This window comes from Sceloporus occidentalis, unplaced genomic scaffold (genome assembly GCF_023333645.1).
Source record: "Sceloporus occidentalis isolate IW3139 unplaced genomic scaffold, rSceOcc1.0.p SCAF_3, whole genome shotgun sequence".
Taxonomy (NCBI): domain Eukaryota; kingdom Metazoa; phylum Chordata; class Lepidosauria; order Squamata; family Phrynosomatidae; genus Sceloporus; species Sceloporus occidentalis.
The window spans coordinates 57,749,994-57,768,893 of record NW_028316983.1 but is presented as its reverse complement, the minus strand read 5'-3'; the positions used below and the strand labels follow the sequence as shown (position 1 = coordinate 57,768,893).

Below are 18,900 nucleotides of genomic sequence, written 5' to 3'. Positions count from 1 at the left end.
GCCACCGCTTTCCTATGATTTCAGATTTAGCAGTAAGAATTTTAGATTTTTGCCTTTTTAACTTGCTGGGGTGAGACAGCTTACTTCTTTTCCCCTTTCTCTCTATTTTGCTGTCTGTGCATACTAAGTAAAACACTCTGGAAGCAGCTGCCTGTTGTAAGCACACACACACGTACAGTGTGTTCAGCTATAGTACAATTCCATTTTTCTCCTAGCTTAGCTTTATTGCACTATTTGATGCAGACACATTGCAAAACACTACACATATTCTCAAGCCTTCCTTCCCCAACTCCCTATGCTGATGTCCCTAAGGAACATCCAGGTACACACAGGACAAAAACAAAAAGAGAGGCTGGGGTGAATAAAAGGACTTTGTGAAAAGTAGCTTCTTTGGAGCTTATTGCATGAACTTTAAATCCAGCTCAAGCCTCCCAGGCTGCAGCCGGGACACGGGATGGAGGTGGGGATTATCGCATGTTTAATCTCCACCTGTTCGCCAGCCGCCATCAGCCTGGGTCCAACCTGGGTCCCAGCCGCACTCCACCAGCACTTTTTCGAAGTCGGAAGCTTTCTGGATTCTAAAAAGCGCTGTTGGAGCATGGCTGGGTCCTGGGCTGATGGCGGTCAGCGATTAAGCAGCGATTTAGCATGCAATAATCCCTGCCTCCATCCCGTGTCCCTGCTGCAGTCGGTTTTAAAGTTCATGCGATAAGCTCCATAATTAGAAGCTGTGTTCACTGTGATATACTTGCATATTTTCTTTCTGTGTTTGTATTAGTAAATTGGACATGTGCCTATGGAGTGTGATTGAGCATAATGGAAGGGCTAAGCCGAAGTTAGTAACTGAAATAATATGGCTTGGAAACATTAAAACTATGACCCTGCTTAAACTTTTTTTCTGTCTCACTTTTTTCATTGCTTTTTGTCTTTGTGATTGATTGTGAGTGTATAAATATTTTTGTAATATGCTTTGAAAAAGTGGTGGTTGGTGTCTTCCATCTCAGCAGTGCAGTCAGTCATCTCTGAATTTTAGTCCAAAAGTTGAAGGAGCATTTCAAAGTGCTGAACAGTTTTCTTCCAAATAGATTCATCATCTTGGATAAGCTCTTTTGAAATTCAGATTAAAATGTGGACTGAATTCATTTCCCCACTGATATGGAAGCAACTAGCAGCCACTCCCTTGAGGAAAAATGTTCAAATGTGGTAAAGAGGTTTTGATGAGGAATTGTTACTCATACATTTTGTCATGTTATTGTTGTTTTTGCTGTGTGCCTTCAAGTTATTTCCAACTTACAATGACACCAAGGTGAACCTCTCAAGGGGTTTTCTTGGCAGAATTTGTTCAGAGGGGACTTGCCTTTGCCTTCCTCTCAAGCTGAGAGAGTGTGACTCATCCAAGATCACCCAGTGGATTTCCATGGCCGACTGGGAATTAGAGCCCTGGTCTCCAGAGTCATAAGTCAGAGGATGCGCCAACATGCAAATCACTATACCACAAATTTCTTGTTTCTTACCATTATCTGTTTCTTTTAGGGGCCCCACCTGGAAGTGATACCAGATAACAAATAGAGCTGATAAGAAGCATATAAATGTACTATTGTGCTGATATCTTCTCAGAAATTGTGAATACATTTTTCTATGTCTTTCTAGAATATTTTTCTCATCCACTCTGTTTGCAGGTCTGTAATATATGCTCTGAAGCCTACAATGGGAGCCTCCATGGAGCTTGTCTTCCTTTCATTAGCTATCATCTCTTGTACAGGTAAGAGTTTCCTTCATTTTGGCTCAAGGGCCACTTCTAGATTTTTGACTGAGCATGGAAACCGACTGAACTTGCGCCAGCAATGTTAACAAAGCTATTTGTACCCTTCATTCAAAATTCAGAACATGAAATTATCTGGAGCATATGATTCGCATATTGCATAGCTCAGCTAACATGAGTCCCATATGTTTACCACATAGATCATATAATTTTAATGTAGCTTATTCATGTTTGCATTGTGATTGTTACATGACTGTTATGTTTATAGCACTGATGGATAATTATTAGGGATGGGTGAGAATTTTGTTTGGGACTATTAAAATATATAACTAGTTCTTAAACTTAGCAGTTTTTAAAATACGTTTAACAGAAATTTTAAGAGAAAGAACTTGAGGTTTAAAGAAGAACACTTGTAAGAGAAACAAAAACCAATAGATTTACCTACCTGTCTTGGCACAAAGCTTTCAGATAGCTCTGGCATTCTGCCATGTTTGTTTTGACTGTGGTTTCCACCTCTTTTTTTCCCCCTGGAAAGCTCTTCATCATTAATTGCTAAATGTAGAAAGTACAGATTCTCTTTCATATGAGGAATAACAATTCCTGTTTCATTTGGCTAAATGTTTGATCTTTTTGGTTGGTTGGTTTTTGATAAGAACATTCCAAATTTTGTATTTCTTAATAAATCTGACATAAAGAACTTGAGTGGTTTTAAACTGAATGAGGAAGAAAATGAAACTGACAGATTCATCCATCCCCAGCAAGGATATATGGTTGCACTAATGTCAAGATAGTAAATAAAGGCATTCTGAGTCCTATCACATAATACATCTATATGTGTTTGGGTCCTATTACACAAAGACTCCTCTTATGTCACCATCATTAATGTGGTTCCTGTGGTAATCTCCCCTTATTGGTGGTATTTTTGGCCTTTCATTACATACAATAATCGCCCTTTTCTATTCAATCCAAACTATTGCTAGTTCTTGGGTAACTCAGACTGCATTTTAAAAGGTTGATCTCTCAGTGGGACAGCTTTTCATTTCAGGTGGCTGAGAATTAGATAATGCCTTAGAACTAATTCATCATCTTGGGGAGAGGCTACTTCCATGTCCTTTATAAATATCTAATTACCTTTTAATGTTCTCTGGGTCTCTTGGGAAGGTGGCTGGCCTAGATCAGGAGGCAATTAGCCTGTGTAAGAAACTGGTCTGACCCACATATGTTGGTGACATCAAGGCAATGCTGGGGTTTCCTGTTAACCAGCTGAATATAGAAGCTTTCTTTTCCCCCCCTGACCATTCAAGTAGAGACCATAAGAAATAAGTTGTCTACAAAGCCCTATAGGAGAATTTTCTAATGGCTGCTAACATATGACTTAAAAGATTAGTGTAATGATGGCTGGGGGCTGAAAATTTTGCAGCATGGGTCTGAAAAAGGAACCAGGGAGAATAGCATGATTATAACTGCATCCCCAAATTGTAGTTTTGTTTTGATTTGAGGTTTATAGTATAATTTTATTAATGTTCCAATAATTTTGGGTCCCAACTCAAAGCCACCTTTTCTGAGAGGAAAATAAGTATTTCACAACATTCAGAGAATCAATGAACTTCATTTGCTTGCCTAAACAAACAAATGGCTACCACAGTTGGGAAAATAGGGGATGAATGGTAGTATAAACTGGGACTGACTTTTCTTGATTACCTGTTCCACAGTGTTCAGAATAAAAGAATTGTTGCTCAACTCTAGCTAACCTCAGGAAACTTCCTTCACATCTCTGTCTTGCTGTACAATGCCAGCCAGCTTTCATGAGAGGATTAAAGCTCTTGTCTAATGCAGTAAGAAGATTTTTTTTTTTTTGGATAAACCATGTGTAAGATCATTGTTCAAGGAAACTTAGGGGCTACCCAGACTTGCCTGAAAGGCCGACCTGTGGGTGGACTCAGGGTGCAGTGTCCAGTGTCCTGATGACACAAGCCATAACTCTGCCCCAGGGCACCATGATGGCACGTGCCACTCCAGATGGTGCATGCCATCATGACGCACCTCCAGCACTGCAGCCAGATGACACAGCACTGAAGGGGCACCATACAGCTGTGCCGCGGCGGCTATGACACCCTTTGGAGGAGGCAAAAAGGGGCTGCTTTTTGCAGCTCCTTTTTTCGCCCTCCAGAGGCCGGATCGAGGCTGTGGTGTGAGGTTGCCACAGCCCCTATTCAGCCAGGAAGGTGTGGTCTGTGTAGCCCCTTGGAAATAGCTCTGAAAGAACAGCAATCTCAGAAAGCTCTCCAAGTTGATGCTAACTGAAGCATTGTCCACTTCTTTAGAAACTTCTCTTTAGAGGTGTTCTGATTTTCTTTTTTCTTTTGGGTGAACATGTCTCTCTTTCCCTTCATATGCCAAAATTCTGTTAAAGACTGACACTCATGCAGGGCACTCTTATGTCTGTTTAGTCAGGCCTACATTGTACTGTCTTCTGTGGGGTTTGTATCCACATCAGTGTCATAGGACTACAGCCTTACAGCACAATCCTAAATATGTTTATGTAAAAGTAAAGCCCTCTGCTCTCATCTGAGAGGACAAAAGATTGTAAATTGAAGCAGTAACTACTTCCCTGGATTCATATGAAGTTTCTGCTGATGCAGCTTTTAATCCAATTGTGCAGTGGCTGCATTTATTCTGCTTATTGCCATTCCTGACTTAGAGCTTTACACAAGCCTGAATAATGAAGTCTATAAAACAACAACACTCTTCTCTTCCTACAATTCCTAAATTCCCAGAGTTGGGAAGCAACAGCGATATGGAGGAGTTGTGTGGCTGTAAAATCAGACTTTGCCAGCTTTTGAATTCCCAGTGTGTCAGATTACAACTCCCAGCATCCCCAGGCCATGCACCTATGGTGATGTATATCATTGGAGTTGTAGTTCATATATGTTGGTCATTCAGTTGAGCAAGTCAAATGTAAGTGATGTATCTTTCCTTTGAAAGGAAGATTGTTCCAAATTGCTTTCTCAGAGCTACAGTTCTACTTCCTCAGATTGGATTACTGTACCTCTAAACAATGGAGATTGGTTATTGAATGAATGAATGAAGGCCTTTATTTCAGTTAACAAACCATAGGCAGTATAAAAGCAACAACAACAGCAACATATTAAATAACAGCAAGGGTAGTACATACACAGCATATAAACGAACATGTAAAATATATTATAACAGGGGTTTTGTTAACAGACTCCCCACTTCATAATCCAACCCACCTCAATTTTCCATAAGTGTTTCAGCCAGGAGAGGACCTCACTACTCGCCTTTATAGCACATGACTTTATGAACTTTTATAGCAAAGAAAATAAACTTTGCAACTTCCTCTGTGATCTTTTTGTCCTCATCTGCCAATAAAAACTTCAGGTACCACTCAGAAGTTCTGCCTGGATGTCTGTTTAATAAAGGAGTAATTAATCGTAGTCTATCATTCTTATAAAATATACAATAAAGAAGAATGTGAGATATGGATTCTGGTTGGCACTCTCCACATGGACAAATTCTATCCTTATATTGAATTCAATAGAAAAATCCATCTAGCATAGCTGAAGGAATTACATTGAACCAGCCTTTGCTGAATGCCAACCGATATTTGGAGATTGTTAAATTTTCCAAATATTTTGCCCCCTTTGGATTGAAGCACAGTCCCAAACCAATTGGGGAACAGGTAGAGCATGCGGCAGATACTGAGTATTGCATATCAGTGTCATGAGAGTTCACCTTGCCTCCACATTTGTTCCCTTAGCAGTAAAGATCTATCACAAATTCTTTCTGAAAGATAAAGTGCCCTCCTGTTAGATCTCTGTGCATCTTGTCACACAATCAAAATGGCATTACATCCAGACTGAACTTTTGCATTCTGAATTATCAATATTTGACAGCTGTAGTCCCTAATCATCACAGGGACACACAAGAAAGGCAACAGGGGATGCAACCAAGGTATACATGGAACTGGTGTGAAATTAAAATGGGAGGTTACACAGGTTTTGCTTCTGTCTCTTTAACATATCCCCTCATATTTGAAACCAAAAACTGAGGATTAACAAATAAGGCTTCTGAACACAAACTATCTTGCAATTAGTATGAATTATTTATTGAGTGCTGAGTACTCCCAGTGACTCTCCTCTCCTCGCCATGACTCTGAGCCTTAAGTACATCTGCTTTTAGCTATTGGAATGTCATTAGCAGATGACAATCTTCTTAAGCCAATATTGCATCCTTATTGTGATGTTGCCGCATCAGTGTCAAGGACAAAGCCATTTCCAGCTGAGACAGGATAAGCACTCCTCTTTCCAGGCTTAACAGGGAGCAGAAGGTTTTGCCATTATTTTAATTAATCCTGCAGTGTTTTATGATTGGCACAAGTGATGCATAGATAGGTATTTGTTGCCAAAATACAAAAAGGGAGAGAAGCTAGAAGCTGGTGCTGTGCATAAGGGCTCTTATTGCCATTTGTGTGTATTCCACATAGCCAACCAATTTCTTTTCTTACCTGTGTACAGATAAATGCACACACACAGCAATCTTGATGTTATTGCTGCCAGTTTGAATGCCTGAACCTAAAACTGCACCCAAATACCAAGAAAGACAGAGATGTTGACCAATGGTAGCTGGTGGCTCCCAAGTCAGCAAGCTGGTGACTCAGATTTCCAAGGACCTGTCCAAAGTTCTGAATCTACTAGGCGACTAGGATTTCAGCACATTGGACATCTCCTTTAAACTTCAGGAGAAAACCTGGATTCATCGCCCCACTTCCATGGGAACCACTAGCTGTTCTTGGCTTTGACCCCATCCAGTGACCCACAGTAAACTCAGTGCATCCAAGATAGCTGCTTTGCTTCATTGTTGTTTGTAGCAATGGGGAAAGAAAAAGATGGGAGAAGCTTTCACCTCCACCCCCCAAGTGATCCCTCATGTTCAGCAAATACAGTGTAAAAATTTCAAACCGCATGTTAAGATGTGTATGGGAGGCTGAACATATGAGAGGCCAGAGCATGTTGGCAGGGTGTGCAAAGTATTTTGTGCATTATGTGCGCATGCAATTGTATCTCTTGCCTGTGCAGCTGATGTAACATAAATCCAAGGAAATAAAAGTTTCCTACCTGTTTTTAAAAATGTAAAAACAGTTTACATAGAATTAAAACCAATTACAAACATATCATAAAATGTAATTTTATGATATGTTTGTAATTGGTTTTAATTCTATGTAAACCACTTTGATCTTTTGTAAAAGCGGTATATAAATAAATTTTATTATTATTAAAAATGCACATAATGATTACCATCACACAGAGTTTATTTTACATGTTTTATTTTATGTTTTTATAAAATTAAATATCTCCTAAAATGGATTTTGCAAACAGGAATAGCATTTTCAAGAGTCAGGAAGTCTGTAGAACATTCAATATGCCAGGCCTCACCTTTGGTCTGATGTTTGGGCCCAGACCTTCCTTGAGACAGGTGCCTCAGATACCAAAAAGCAGCAGCAAGATGCTAGAAGAAAGAATCAGATGCCTTGCAACTTGCTCCACGTTGCCTAAACCAGTTTGCTGCCTTGGAGGTGTAGTGGTGGATGCCAACTTGGAAGAAAGAGTCAACTGGCAGTCCATGTGGTTTTTTGTACATGAAATGACAGAGGGACATGTTTTATTCCTTGCCTCAAGTTGCAAAATATATTTGATCTATTCTGCTAATGGTCTCCTCCAATGTTAACACTGGTACTGTTTCACACTGGTATACTTGTCCAGCAGCAATACTATGAAGCTTGCACCAGTAAGGAAAAATCCTTTCTTCCAGAAGCCAGAGAATAAAATTCCTTATGTTTTAACAACACAGGGTATAATCTAATCACTGCTGAGTGTACTTAATAAATAAACTGGTTTAATATGGAGTCTGGCTGGTGGTGGTGGTGAATGCTATCTCTAATTGGCTAATGTTGAAGCAGCTGCTATACTGGGGTTTGGGCTCTAATGCACAGACACCCCTTCTTGTGCATAACCTAAAAGGCAGTAGCCCAGAGATGAAACAAGATCTCTCCAGTTCAAGAGGCTGGTGAGCCTGAGTGCTTTTGTCCTGCTGGTCTTTCCCCAGCTGGAAGTCGCTCTTGCATAAAATATTATTCTCATAAGAGCAACATATTTTAAGCAGGGTCATATAGTATTATGCAAGGAAGACATGAGTGATATGTTAGTTGTTATTTATTATTTCAGAAATCTATACCCTAAATTCTCTCTCCCCAAAAAGAATATGTTCCTTTTAATAAATAAAAAAAGAAAAATCAAATTCATTTACATCAAACACAAAAGTGCAATAAAGTAAAAAAAAAAAAATACAAACTGATACAAAAATACAAAGCCCAAACTGGCAATGAGTCAATAAATTTAAGTAACAATATAGTAAAATGCTTGTTTGAAAAGAAAGATCTTCAATTACAAGCAGGATATGGCCGAAGAACAGGATGATCTAGCAGCTCTTGGGACAGGGAGTTCCATGTAAAAGATAGCTTTCCAGTGTACTTCTGAAGGTGATGATAGATGCAGGAAGGGCACAACAGTTGATTTTAAGGATGAACAGGTTCATATAAAAGGAGATCCCAAACTGCTTTAGGACTTTGAAGTAATACCCAGCACACACAATACGATTTCACTATCGAGGCAACTTGAAAGTACGTGCGCACACACATCTTTGAACAATTAACTCTCACTCCACATTACAACCCATCTTTGAACATGTGACATAAGGGACTGGTGTGTGAGAAACAGAGGGGTTTACTGGCAACCCAGTCCCCTGGTTGGTTGTATACTGGCTTTTGTCTCTACAGATGTGATTATGGACAAATCCATTAATGTTGATGTTGCTTTGGAGAAGGAATGGACAATAGCTCTGCAAATGTTCTTAGACTGCAATTCCTAACACCTCTAGCCAGCATAGCAGTGGTGAGGGATGATGGGCATTGCAGTAAAAAAGCCTCTGGACACCAATTTATTACTTTGATTTATATACCACCTTTCTCCATGCATGATATCAAAGGCAGCCTACATCCAGTTAAACACAAGGTATGCTAGTGAATACCAGGCTATGTAGGCTATATTTCAGAGGAAGGAACTTGCAAAACCACCTCTGAAGATTTCTTGCCTAAGAAAAACCTATGAAATTCGTGAGGTCACCATAAGTTGATAAGCAGCTTGAAGGCACAGAGGGAGAAAGAGAGAGCCCTAAAAACTATTAGTACAAAAGTTTAAAAATAATTAAACAAACAATGCTAACTGAAAACACAAAGCTAAACAATTTCAAACACATTTAAAACATAATTTAAAAAAATCAAAATGCAACTCCAGTAGAATCCCATTCTGCTATATAAGTTGAAGGCCTGCCTAAAAATAAAGGTGGAAAGGAAAGAAGAGACCAGCTGGGCCTCCTGTGAGAGGAAATCCCACCATCTCCAGCAGTCACTAAGAAAGTTATATCCTGTATCTTCCCAAAACTTGAAAGTGGTGGTGGGACCAAGAGAAGGCCTTTCCCAGAAGACGTTAAAACTCGGGCAGGCTTGTATATGCTTCCCAGCCTTGCTTTAAAGAAATAAAAGTGAATAGCATTTACTGTAAGCTGCCTTGAATTTGGAGCCAGGACAAAAGATATAAATTAGATAAAGAAATACACGAATAGCATGCCTAAAGCAATGGGCTTAGTAGGGAAGGAAGAGTGACCAATGAATTAGCATTATTAGGTTTATTGGCATACGCATTACATCCATGATTTTACTTACAAATCCCTAACTGGAATCCCCCACAACTGAGGAAGATGCTCTAAGCACTTTTTTTATATCATCTCTGTCTTCACCTTCAGCTAAATTAGGGGGCTTTCGTTCATCAGAATAGATAACTTACAGTTACGTTAAAATGAGCCCTTCAGATCTGCAGGGGGTTGCTTCCTGCACACACGGGTGCCAAAAACTGTGGATAATCAAGTCTCATATTATTAAATGGTGGCAGCAATGTGAATGCAAATGCTTCATCTTACACATTGTAAACTGCTTAGGGAGTGCTTAAGTGCATTGATAAGTGGTATAGAAATGTGCTTGCTATTGCTATTCAGCATGTCTGCATTCACAATGCTACTACTGAATAATATGGGGTGTGGCAATCTGCAGGTGGTCAGATTCGTGGATCTGAAGATCACGAGTCTGGCAGATCCACTGTATTTGGTGAAAAGTATGGATGTTGAGAGGCAGGTCCTGTCAAGTCAAATAATCTGGGGATGAGCAGAGTGGGAAGTGGCAGCTGATTTATCTTGTTTCTGCAAATTTAAAGATGTATGTACCATCTATGAGGGAGGACTTGCCATCTGGGCAACATGTCACTTGGCTATTCTGCATAATTCAGAGGGACGCTTTAAGAGTGATGGAATTTCAGTATAAGGTGTTTACTCTGTTAATTTCAAAGACAGAGAAGTACACTGAATAGGAAAACCAGTGTAGTGGTTGGACTGGATTTGGAAGATCCGGGTTAAAGTCTCCAGTAATCTATGAAACCCACTGGATAATCCTGGAGAGGTCATTCTGTCTAGGCTTGACTAAATTCACAAGGATGCTAAAAAGAAAAGGTGGGAAGGGAGATAGCTATATAAGATATGCTCACTGGAGTAAATATGGTATATAAATGTAACAAATAAGTAAATACATGGCAGCTCAAGTTGTATATTCAAGGTACAAAATAGATAAAGTCATAAAGGACCTGGAAAGATGGTGAAACACTCTCCTTCATTTGAAGTTTTTAAAATAGAGGTGGGTGATCACTTCTGTGTTCTTGTTCTGCCAGCAGGTTGGATTCAGTGCTCCTGGGGTCATTTCCAATGCTACAGTTCTTTGGTTTTATGATACGTGTTGGCATAAAATTATGAAAGATTCTGAGCTTCACAGTTCTACTTTCTGTTTTGTCAAAGAAAATAATGGCTGGATAGTGAACAACAATCATTTAATGAAGAATCTGCTGCTACTCCTTTTCTGTATCCTTCTATCTTCTCATGCAGTATGGTGGTCAACAGAGAGCACTGTGAGGAATTACGGGCCAGTATTTGAAGAACAACCACGCAACATCCTCTTTCCAGAAGAATCAACAGAGCAAATACTGTTGACATGTCAAGCACGAGCCAGCCCTCCTGCAACTTACAGGTAATGTTAACTTAATGCTAGTAGTGCCTTTGTGTCTCAGAAAGGCTGTTATTGTGATCCATGAAAATATATGACATCTTTTGGTTTATTTTTTAAATTGACAATACATTTGATCCTGCACCTAATTAAGAGGTTTTGTTGCCTACTGAATTAAATGGAAGAATTAGACACATTCTGGGAGCTAAAGGTGTAAATAATACTCATAAATTTTATCATCCTGAAGAAGAAAGTGTATCTCAGTGTTTCCCATACGGAAAATGGTCAAGCTATGTGAGATTTGTTGCATGAGAGGGGGTATATTTACAAAATCATAATACTGTTCTTGTGTAAATACCTTTGGAAATATGAAAACAACTTGGGCTGGAAGCCTCTTGGTTTGTCTTAACTAGAGTAGACAAATTAGAATGGCACATCAACACATAGGTAAATTCACTGAGTCAGTGGTTTTCCTCTAGCTGGGACACACACAGGAACCAAAGCTTGGAAAGCTTATTTTAAAAGCAGTTGAAAAGTATTTTTAAAGCAATTTAAAATCATTTCTCAAAAGTAGCTAAACGTTTAATTTTTTTAAAAAAATCTGAACGCTATAAGGTATGAGCTTGTAGTTCAATAAAACATCCTCCTCTTCTCTACCTACCTCATTGTCACCTCTAACACTCACAAAGGTTTACAGCAGAACTTGAACTTTGTGATATTCTTTCTTGCCATTTAGTGAGGCCAAGCACCACAACTATAAAAGTAGCTAAAGCATTATTATGCATTATTCCATAAAGAAGTGAAGTTATCCTTAACTAAGGCTGCAGCTGCACTGTAGAAATAATACAATTTGACTTTGCTTTAACTGTCATGGCTCAATGCTGTGAACTCCTGTGTTTTGTAGTCTGTTGTGGCATCAGAGTTCTCTGACAGAGAAGGCTAAATATCTTACAAAACTACAAGTCCCAGAATTTCATAGCTTTGAGCCATGGCAGTTAAAGCAGTGTCAAGCTGTATTATTTCTGTAGTGCAGATGCATCCTAAGTTGCTAATGTAATATAACTTAGTTATGCCTTAGTAATTGAGGTAAGGAAATTGTTACAAGGAATTCATTATTTGTAACTAGTTACTTCCTAGCCCTGGTAGGAATCAAGGAGCAAGCTGCAGGGTCATAGTTCAGAAAGCTAGCACTGGAATCCTGTATTGGGGGATCATGTATGTCATGTACTTAGTTACATCGCCATTGCTACATCTTCCAGGTGCTACCCGTACAATACCCAGCTTTTAAATGATGCATATCTGTTTCCATGATGCTGGAGGGTTGGTATGGATCAATGGAGATGTGTCTAGCTACTTTCATCTAGCTGTGCTCCAATGACATCCTCTTGGGGTCCATGAGAGGTCCTTTCAGATGATGTCCTTGCAGCATATCCATCTACATGAAAAAATATATCACATCTCGGCTGACCCCCCCCCCTCGCTCTGAGGTGATACAGAAATGACAATGGGTGTGTGTGTCTCTTAAAAGGTTGTTTTTTGGGGAAGAGGGGAATTTTGGTCATTACAAAGCCTGTAAAGAATTCCAGCCTCTATAACAACAACAAAAAGTGGGTTATGATAGTATCAGTTGCACTGAGCCTATTGTAACTCACTAAAATGATGACATCTTACATCAGGCAAGCAAGGAAGAGTCAGCAGAACAAAGTTACAGAGATTCTAACCACATACTTTATGCCATCAAAAACCAATACCAGTGCTGGTTGTGGAAGCCAATCCTAGAGAGTAATTTGCTTGTTAATGTGACAAGATACAGTATAAAGGATCTTATATTTTGGAGTAATCCTTGCAATCCCTTGGAATAATCCTTCAAATGAGGATCTTCTTTAGTATTAGGTATAGTATAGCTGTTTCTTATCCTCATTTGTTATTGTTGTGTTCCTTCAAGTCATTTCCACTATGCCATGCTGGCTCTTATCCTCATTACTGAGTTGGTTTTGTAACTACAAGGGCAGTATTCACTATTCAGTCACTGTCCCACAATAGGTTTTATTGAGAGTTTGTGTGCATCACAGATACCAGTGTATGGTCCTATTCAGGGCAATGTTGATGTGCAGCTATGCTTATTCTGTTCTGTTCCTCCCTGTCCACCTGTTGTCTTGGCAGATGGAAACTGAATGGCACAGAGATCAAAATCGAGCCAGATTCCCGTTACAGGTTGAATGGGGGCAACCTGGTGATAAGCAACCCAGTGAAAACCAAAGATGCTGGATCCTACCAGTGTGTGGCATCCAACACTGTGGGCACAGTAGTCAGCAGAGAAGCTTCTGTTCGCTTTGGCTGTAAGTCATCTGTTTAATCTTGAATGGACTTTCCAAAGTGAATTCAGGGTGGATGGAGCAGAAAAACATACGTACTGTGTTAAATGTTCCAACACCTTCTGCTCCCTAAGAAGTATTTGTAGTACAGCCAACCTAACTAGAAACTAAAATTGCCAAACTAAAACTAAAACAGTTGAGTGTGTTCAGAAACTTAAGTTGCTCCAAAAAGTGGCTATTTGGGGTGGGGATGAGGGAGTAGCTATTTGGTTCCTAATGTGTGAACTTTGGAAGAGAGTATATCTTCCTGATTTTGAAGTAACTTCACTTTCAGTTAGTTTCTGGGGCAAATTAAACATCATGGTCTTAATCTTTTAAAGAACTAAATGTTGGAGATCCAGATTATCTTAACAGTTGTCTTCCCCCATAAATGACCTCTCATTTGTTTAGCTGAGGAATGGGCAAAAAGTGGTCCATTGGACACACAAAGGCATGTTTTTGTGACATTTTTGTCACATTTTCAAACTCTGGATTTCATAAAGATGAAATTTCATAAAGTTGAAAGATATTGGACCTTGAAGCCTCCAGGAGAGGCAATCCTAACCCAAAGAAACCAAAGTGGAGGATTTTGCTGTAGCATTTCCAAAATAGGAAGTAATGTCTTTTTACTTCCAGTCTTGCAGGAAAATATGAATAATGAACTTTTGGAAGGGATATAGTCCACAACATGTCCTAGGGACCCAAATCAACCTACATTGCCCATCCCTGGTTTAAGTCATCAATTGACCTGCTTTATGAATGCCATTTGAAAGTCATTCAAAACAGACTGTTCCTGGTATCCTCTGTTGTTATTTTTGCAGTTTAATTTCCCTTTTAAATGGTCAGGAGTATTGTGAACAATAACAAGCATTGTTTCTTCTGTATGGAAGAGATCTAATTTGTAAGGCATTCTGGCTCTCATTGTTCATGTCTGATCACCTCCATTCATTCTTTCTGTTCAGTTTTGCAGGAATTCTCTACAGAAGAAAGAGATCCAGTGAAGGGTACAGAGGGATGGGGAGTGATGTTTACTTGCAGCCCACCACCACATTATCCTGGTGAGAAACTAGCCATATATTAAAAAGGAATGGTTGGAAATACAGTACCAGTATTCAGGGAGTAATTTTTGAAGCATTATACACTGATATGATCATATATATGGATTGGTTCAATAATTTGGATAAAGCAGTTTCTTTGTAATTACATTCACTGCATTTTAATTGCTTGATCCACTGTCCTTGCAAAATAGTGGGGAAAAGCTCATGTTCTTTCTACAAGGGCATGGTTAAGTAAGGCTCTTAATATGGCAGAAATAGACTTTCTATTGCAGAAATGGATAAACAAATGGACTCTCTCTGGAGGAAGAATAGAGTACATTTTAAAGTCTCACAATCTGATAAAATGACATAATGGGGTTTGTTTTGTAACTCTGTTCTTTTAGCAATAAAATTACTGAAACATGTCTTGGTCAATGGAAAGAAAATGGAGAAAAAGGGGAAAAAAGCACAAAGCCCTTTTCACTTTGATTGCTTTTTCTTCTTAAAAATAATATGTGCCTGATTGTTATAATTGTTATGATGACAATGGAAATATAGATCAGTCAATTGAAAAGCAATTCTGAAAAATATAAATTGCCCTGTTCATCTCAGGGTGTCTCTGGCAATGAATTTTGTGGCAGTGAAATGGGTTCTAATGACCAGTGCTATAGTCTATGTGCTAGAAGTATTACATACCTGGAGCAATTGTAGTTCTGTTTTGTATCTAGGCAAATCTGTATTTGAATATTTCAGATATGGAATATAAATTCACCTCTAATTCCTGCCATACTGGTTTTGATAATCAAGTAGCTGCATAATAATTAGGTGACTGAACTCAATGTAGAGAGGCAGAACTGAAGTGGGAAGGAGTGAAGAAATGAAAGATTTTTGATGAGGAGCATTCTGAGAGCTTTGGGTTGAACAAATATCCTTAATTTGTCTTTGTTCATAAGGCAGTAGAGGGTATGTGTATGTACCCTCAAGTCACCTGTTGACTCTTGGCAAGCCCATGGGTTTCATAGGGTTTTCTTAGGCAAGGAATGCTTAGAGGTGGTTTTGCCAGCTCTTTCCTCTGAAATATAGCCTATAGTGCCTGGTATCCATTGGCAGTGTCCTAGCCATGTATTAGCTAGGGCTGACCTTGGTACAGATTTAATTAATAGCAACTTGATATTGCTACTTTCCAGCCTTGGAAATAACCCGTTTGGGTTAACCTTCTAAATATCATCTAGGGGACATGAATGTCTTTTTTGATCAGTTTGACACTATGACACAGAAAAGCCAGTGTTTCACACTGTTCTTGTCTATCAATTTGCATACAGGAATTGAATACCGCTGGTTCGTGAATGAGTTCCCCAACTTCATTCCAACAGATGGAAGGCGTTTCATCTCACAGACAACTGGAAACCTTTACATTGCTAAAGCAGAGGCCTCAGACCTTGGCAACTACTCCTGCTTAGCCACTGGCCACATTAACTCCTTTACAAAGAGTGTTTTTAGCACATCTTCTCAGCTCAATCTTATCAGAGAAGGTCAGTGCATGAAGAATACAAAGCAATACAGCACAAGTGCTTTTGAGGGGTAAAAGCTAGCTCTAGCTCAGGGGTGGGGAAAATTCAGCTCCTGGGTAACATGTAGCCCCCATGGCAATTTTTATGGCCATCTATTAATTCCCTGAGTATTTTTCCCAAGTGCCCTGTAAGGGGCTGTTGGAGTAGTTTCATCACCTTTACATGAGGCCCCAACCATTCAAGATACAAGAGGAGTCTTTTTTTAAACACAGGAAGTAAATTGGAAGTGGAAAAAAGCTCTGCCCTGGGCATAAAATGGTACCAGGGGTGGGGGTGAACTTATAAAAAATGATATTCATGCCTCCTAGATGACATTTGGGGCAAAATAATTAATTTTTTGTGGGGGAGAGGAAGTGGAGAATACAGCCCTACAAGGTCTCCTGGGGCCAATGCATCCCGCCAACCCCTGCTACATCTGGAGGCATTTCTAAAGCAGGATGCACTACTTCTGACCCATCAAACCAACATATCCTACTGTATAGTATGTGTGTATAGTGGCCCACAAGTAGCTCAATAAATCTTTCTTCTGTTCTTCTGTTCTAATGAACTACCAGAATAAGAAGGTTGTTGAGCATTTTGCAGCTGCTATACCTGGTTGATGAGTCACATTTGATTTAGAATCAAAGAATCATAAAGTTGGAAGAGACCACAAGAGCCATCCAATCTAAGCTCCTGACATGCAGGAAGTCATAATCAAAGTTTCCCTGACAGATGGCCTTCCAGCCTCTTGTTGAAGCACAAGTCTTAAAGTTTTAATTCTGTATTGTAATGGCTGTAAAATACCTCCAGTACAGTGGGGCCTCCTTATCTGCAGGCTTGCCATCTGTGGGTTTGAGTATCTGGGACACCACTATTAGGGAGAACAGGACTTGAGGTCCCCTTTTTTTGGTATCCGCAGGGGAGTCTGGATACCGAGGTCCAACTGATTTATACTATAGAATAATGGAACCAAGAATTGGGACATGGAAGGACTGAAAAGAATCAGAAGCCACTGATATCAAGTGGTGGCTTAGATCTAGTATTAGATGCCTGTAGCTGGGCTAAGCACATTTCTTTTCCTTTCCTTTCAAGGAAAGCCTTTCAAGCTCCTTGGATGTGCTTCACAGAAGATCAGGGGCCCCTACTGAATGAAGTGACCTGTGGTATGCCGGAAGAAGAGGATTTTGTGTTTTGCCCCATTCAGATATAAAATATGAGTGGGAAAATCTAGGGTTGTTGTTCAGGTTATCTGATTTAGTACATGAATGCAATGAGCAAAACCATCCCCCCTCTTCTTCCTTCTCTTGCTATGGCTTGGATCTTTTCTCCCAGTCTACTTGCAATACAGAGAGTGAGCCAGGCTGTGGAGAAGATTGCTTGAAGCAATGGATCATATCATGGTCAAGAAGCAGAGAGGAGGATATGGTTTCCCTTCTCTCACCACATATGTTTAATCTCACTAAGAGGGACTATATTATCTCCATCTTCTGCTTTATATGTGAGCAAGGCATACAGTTGTAGTCTGACCTTTATCAAGGAGCATTTTTGCCTGTCATGAAGTTGTGGGAAGGAGAAGATTATAGCAGTATATTTTCTGTTATTTCTACAACAGTACATTCACACTCATGTGGTCCTCACCAATCATATAATTTTTGTCCTTTCATACTTCATAATTATACAGTGGACTCTTGTTATATGCTGGGATTTGGTTCCAGGATCCCCCATGGATAACAAAATCTGTGGATGCTGAAGTCCCATTAAATATAATGACATAGCAAAGTGGTGTCCCTTTTAAAAAATGGAAAATCAAGGTTTGATATTTGAAATTTATCCTTTTTTGAACATTTTTAAATGGTGGATGATTGAATCTGTATATAAAAAATCTGTGTATAAGAAGGGCCGACTGTAGTACTGTAACTGCTATGGCTGCATCCTTTGAAATCCTAGGATATGTAGTTTGATGAGGCACTAGAATTCTTTGACTGAGAATTCTAAATGTGTGTATGTGCTTTCAAGTCATCTGTTGACTTATGGTGACTCCATTAATTTCATAGGGTTTTCTTAGGCAAGGAACACGCTTCCCTGAACTCCAAACACAGGATTCCATAAGATGTTGCCATGACATTTGAAACGGAATTATAATATTATTGCTATGAAGTGGGAAGAACCTGAGACAGCAGTCATTTTTAAATGCTCATTACACTTAAGACAGGAGAGTGAAATGTCTGTCGGAAGTAACAGGTTCAGTTCAGCAGTTGACACCGCATTCCAAATTAAAAGTATCATATGAATTTGACTATCCAGTATCCTCCAGGCATAGTTTCAGTGCTCTTAACCCCTTTGCAATCTCCTTTCCACAGATTCTAGACCATATGCCCCAACCATTAAAGCCAAGTTTCCTTCTGACACTTATGCTCTGGCTGGGCAGGTGGTGGCTTTGGAGTGTTTTGCCTTTGGGAAGTAAGTAGTTGTATTAATTATCCTCCTGGCAAAAATAGAAATGTTGCAGATCTGTAAAAGCACAAGTATGATTAGAAAGTCTTTGCTTTCAAAAATCAATAATGCAGAACTGGAAGAAATGAGGGAGCTACCATTTTAAATAATAGAGAACCTTTAACCTGGCAATAGTTATCAAATTGTAAGTATTTAACCTACATTGTCTCAAACATACTATATTTGATGCTACTGCACTTATCTTCCATTGCATTGCATTGCAAAAGTACATTAGTTGATTTGAGCTAGTAAACTGTGCTGCATTTGCCTTTTTCATGAGCTAAATTCATACTAATTTGAATGTGTTTTTCTCTATATTTTGATTGTCTTTGATTATAGGATAATAAATTTCATTAGGTTTGGGCTAGGGTTCACTGTGGCTTGGTTTATTCTGGACTCTGTTGTTAATGGTAAGCATTTTTACTGGAATGGTAATATAATAAATAAGAATGACTCTGAGCATGTTTGGAATCCACCAAATAATGAGTAATTTAAAAAGGTTCCAGAGTCCCAGACGGGGACT

General features: G+C 39.3%; 1 protein-coding gene across 7 annotated transcripts in view; it reads left to right on the top strand.

Annotated features, from left to right (window-relative positions):
* Positions 1 to 18,900, top strand: part of CNTN2 (contactin 2) — an 86,456-nt gene that overhangs the window by 33,676 nt on the left and 33,880 nt on the right. For all 7 annotated transcript variants that reach the window (XM_089514546.1, XM_089514547.1, XM_089514549.1 and 4 more), the window contains exons 2-7: positions 1,680 to 1,762; positions 10,826 to 10,967; positions 13,107 to 13,282; positions 14,260 to 14,355; positions 15,657 to 15,866; positions 18,245 to 18,344. In XM_089514546.1, the coding sequence (XP_089370672.1) occupies positions 1,708 to 1,762; positions 10,826 to 10,967; positions 13,107 to 13,282; positions 14,260 to 14,355; positions 15,657 to 15,866; positions 18,245 to 18,344 (779 nt within the window). In that variant the 5' untranslated portion in view covers positions 1,680 to 1,707. The remainder of the gene's footprint in view (positions 1 to 1,679; positions 1,763 to 10,825; positions 10,968 to 13,106; positions 13,283 to 14,259; positions 14,356 to 15,656; positions 15,867 to 18,244; positions 18,345 to 18,900) is intronic.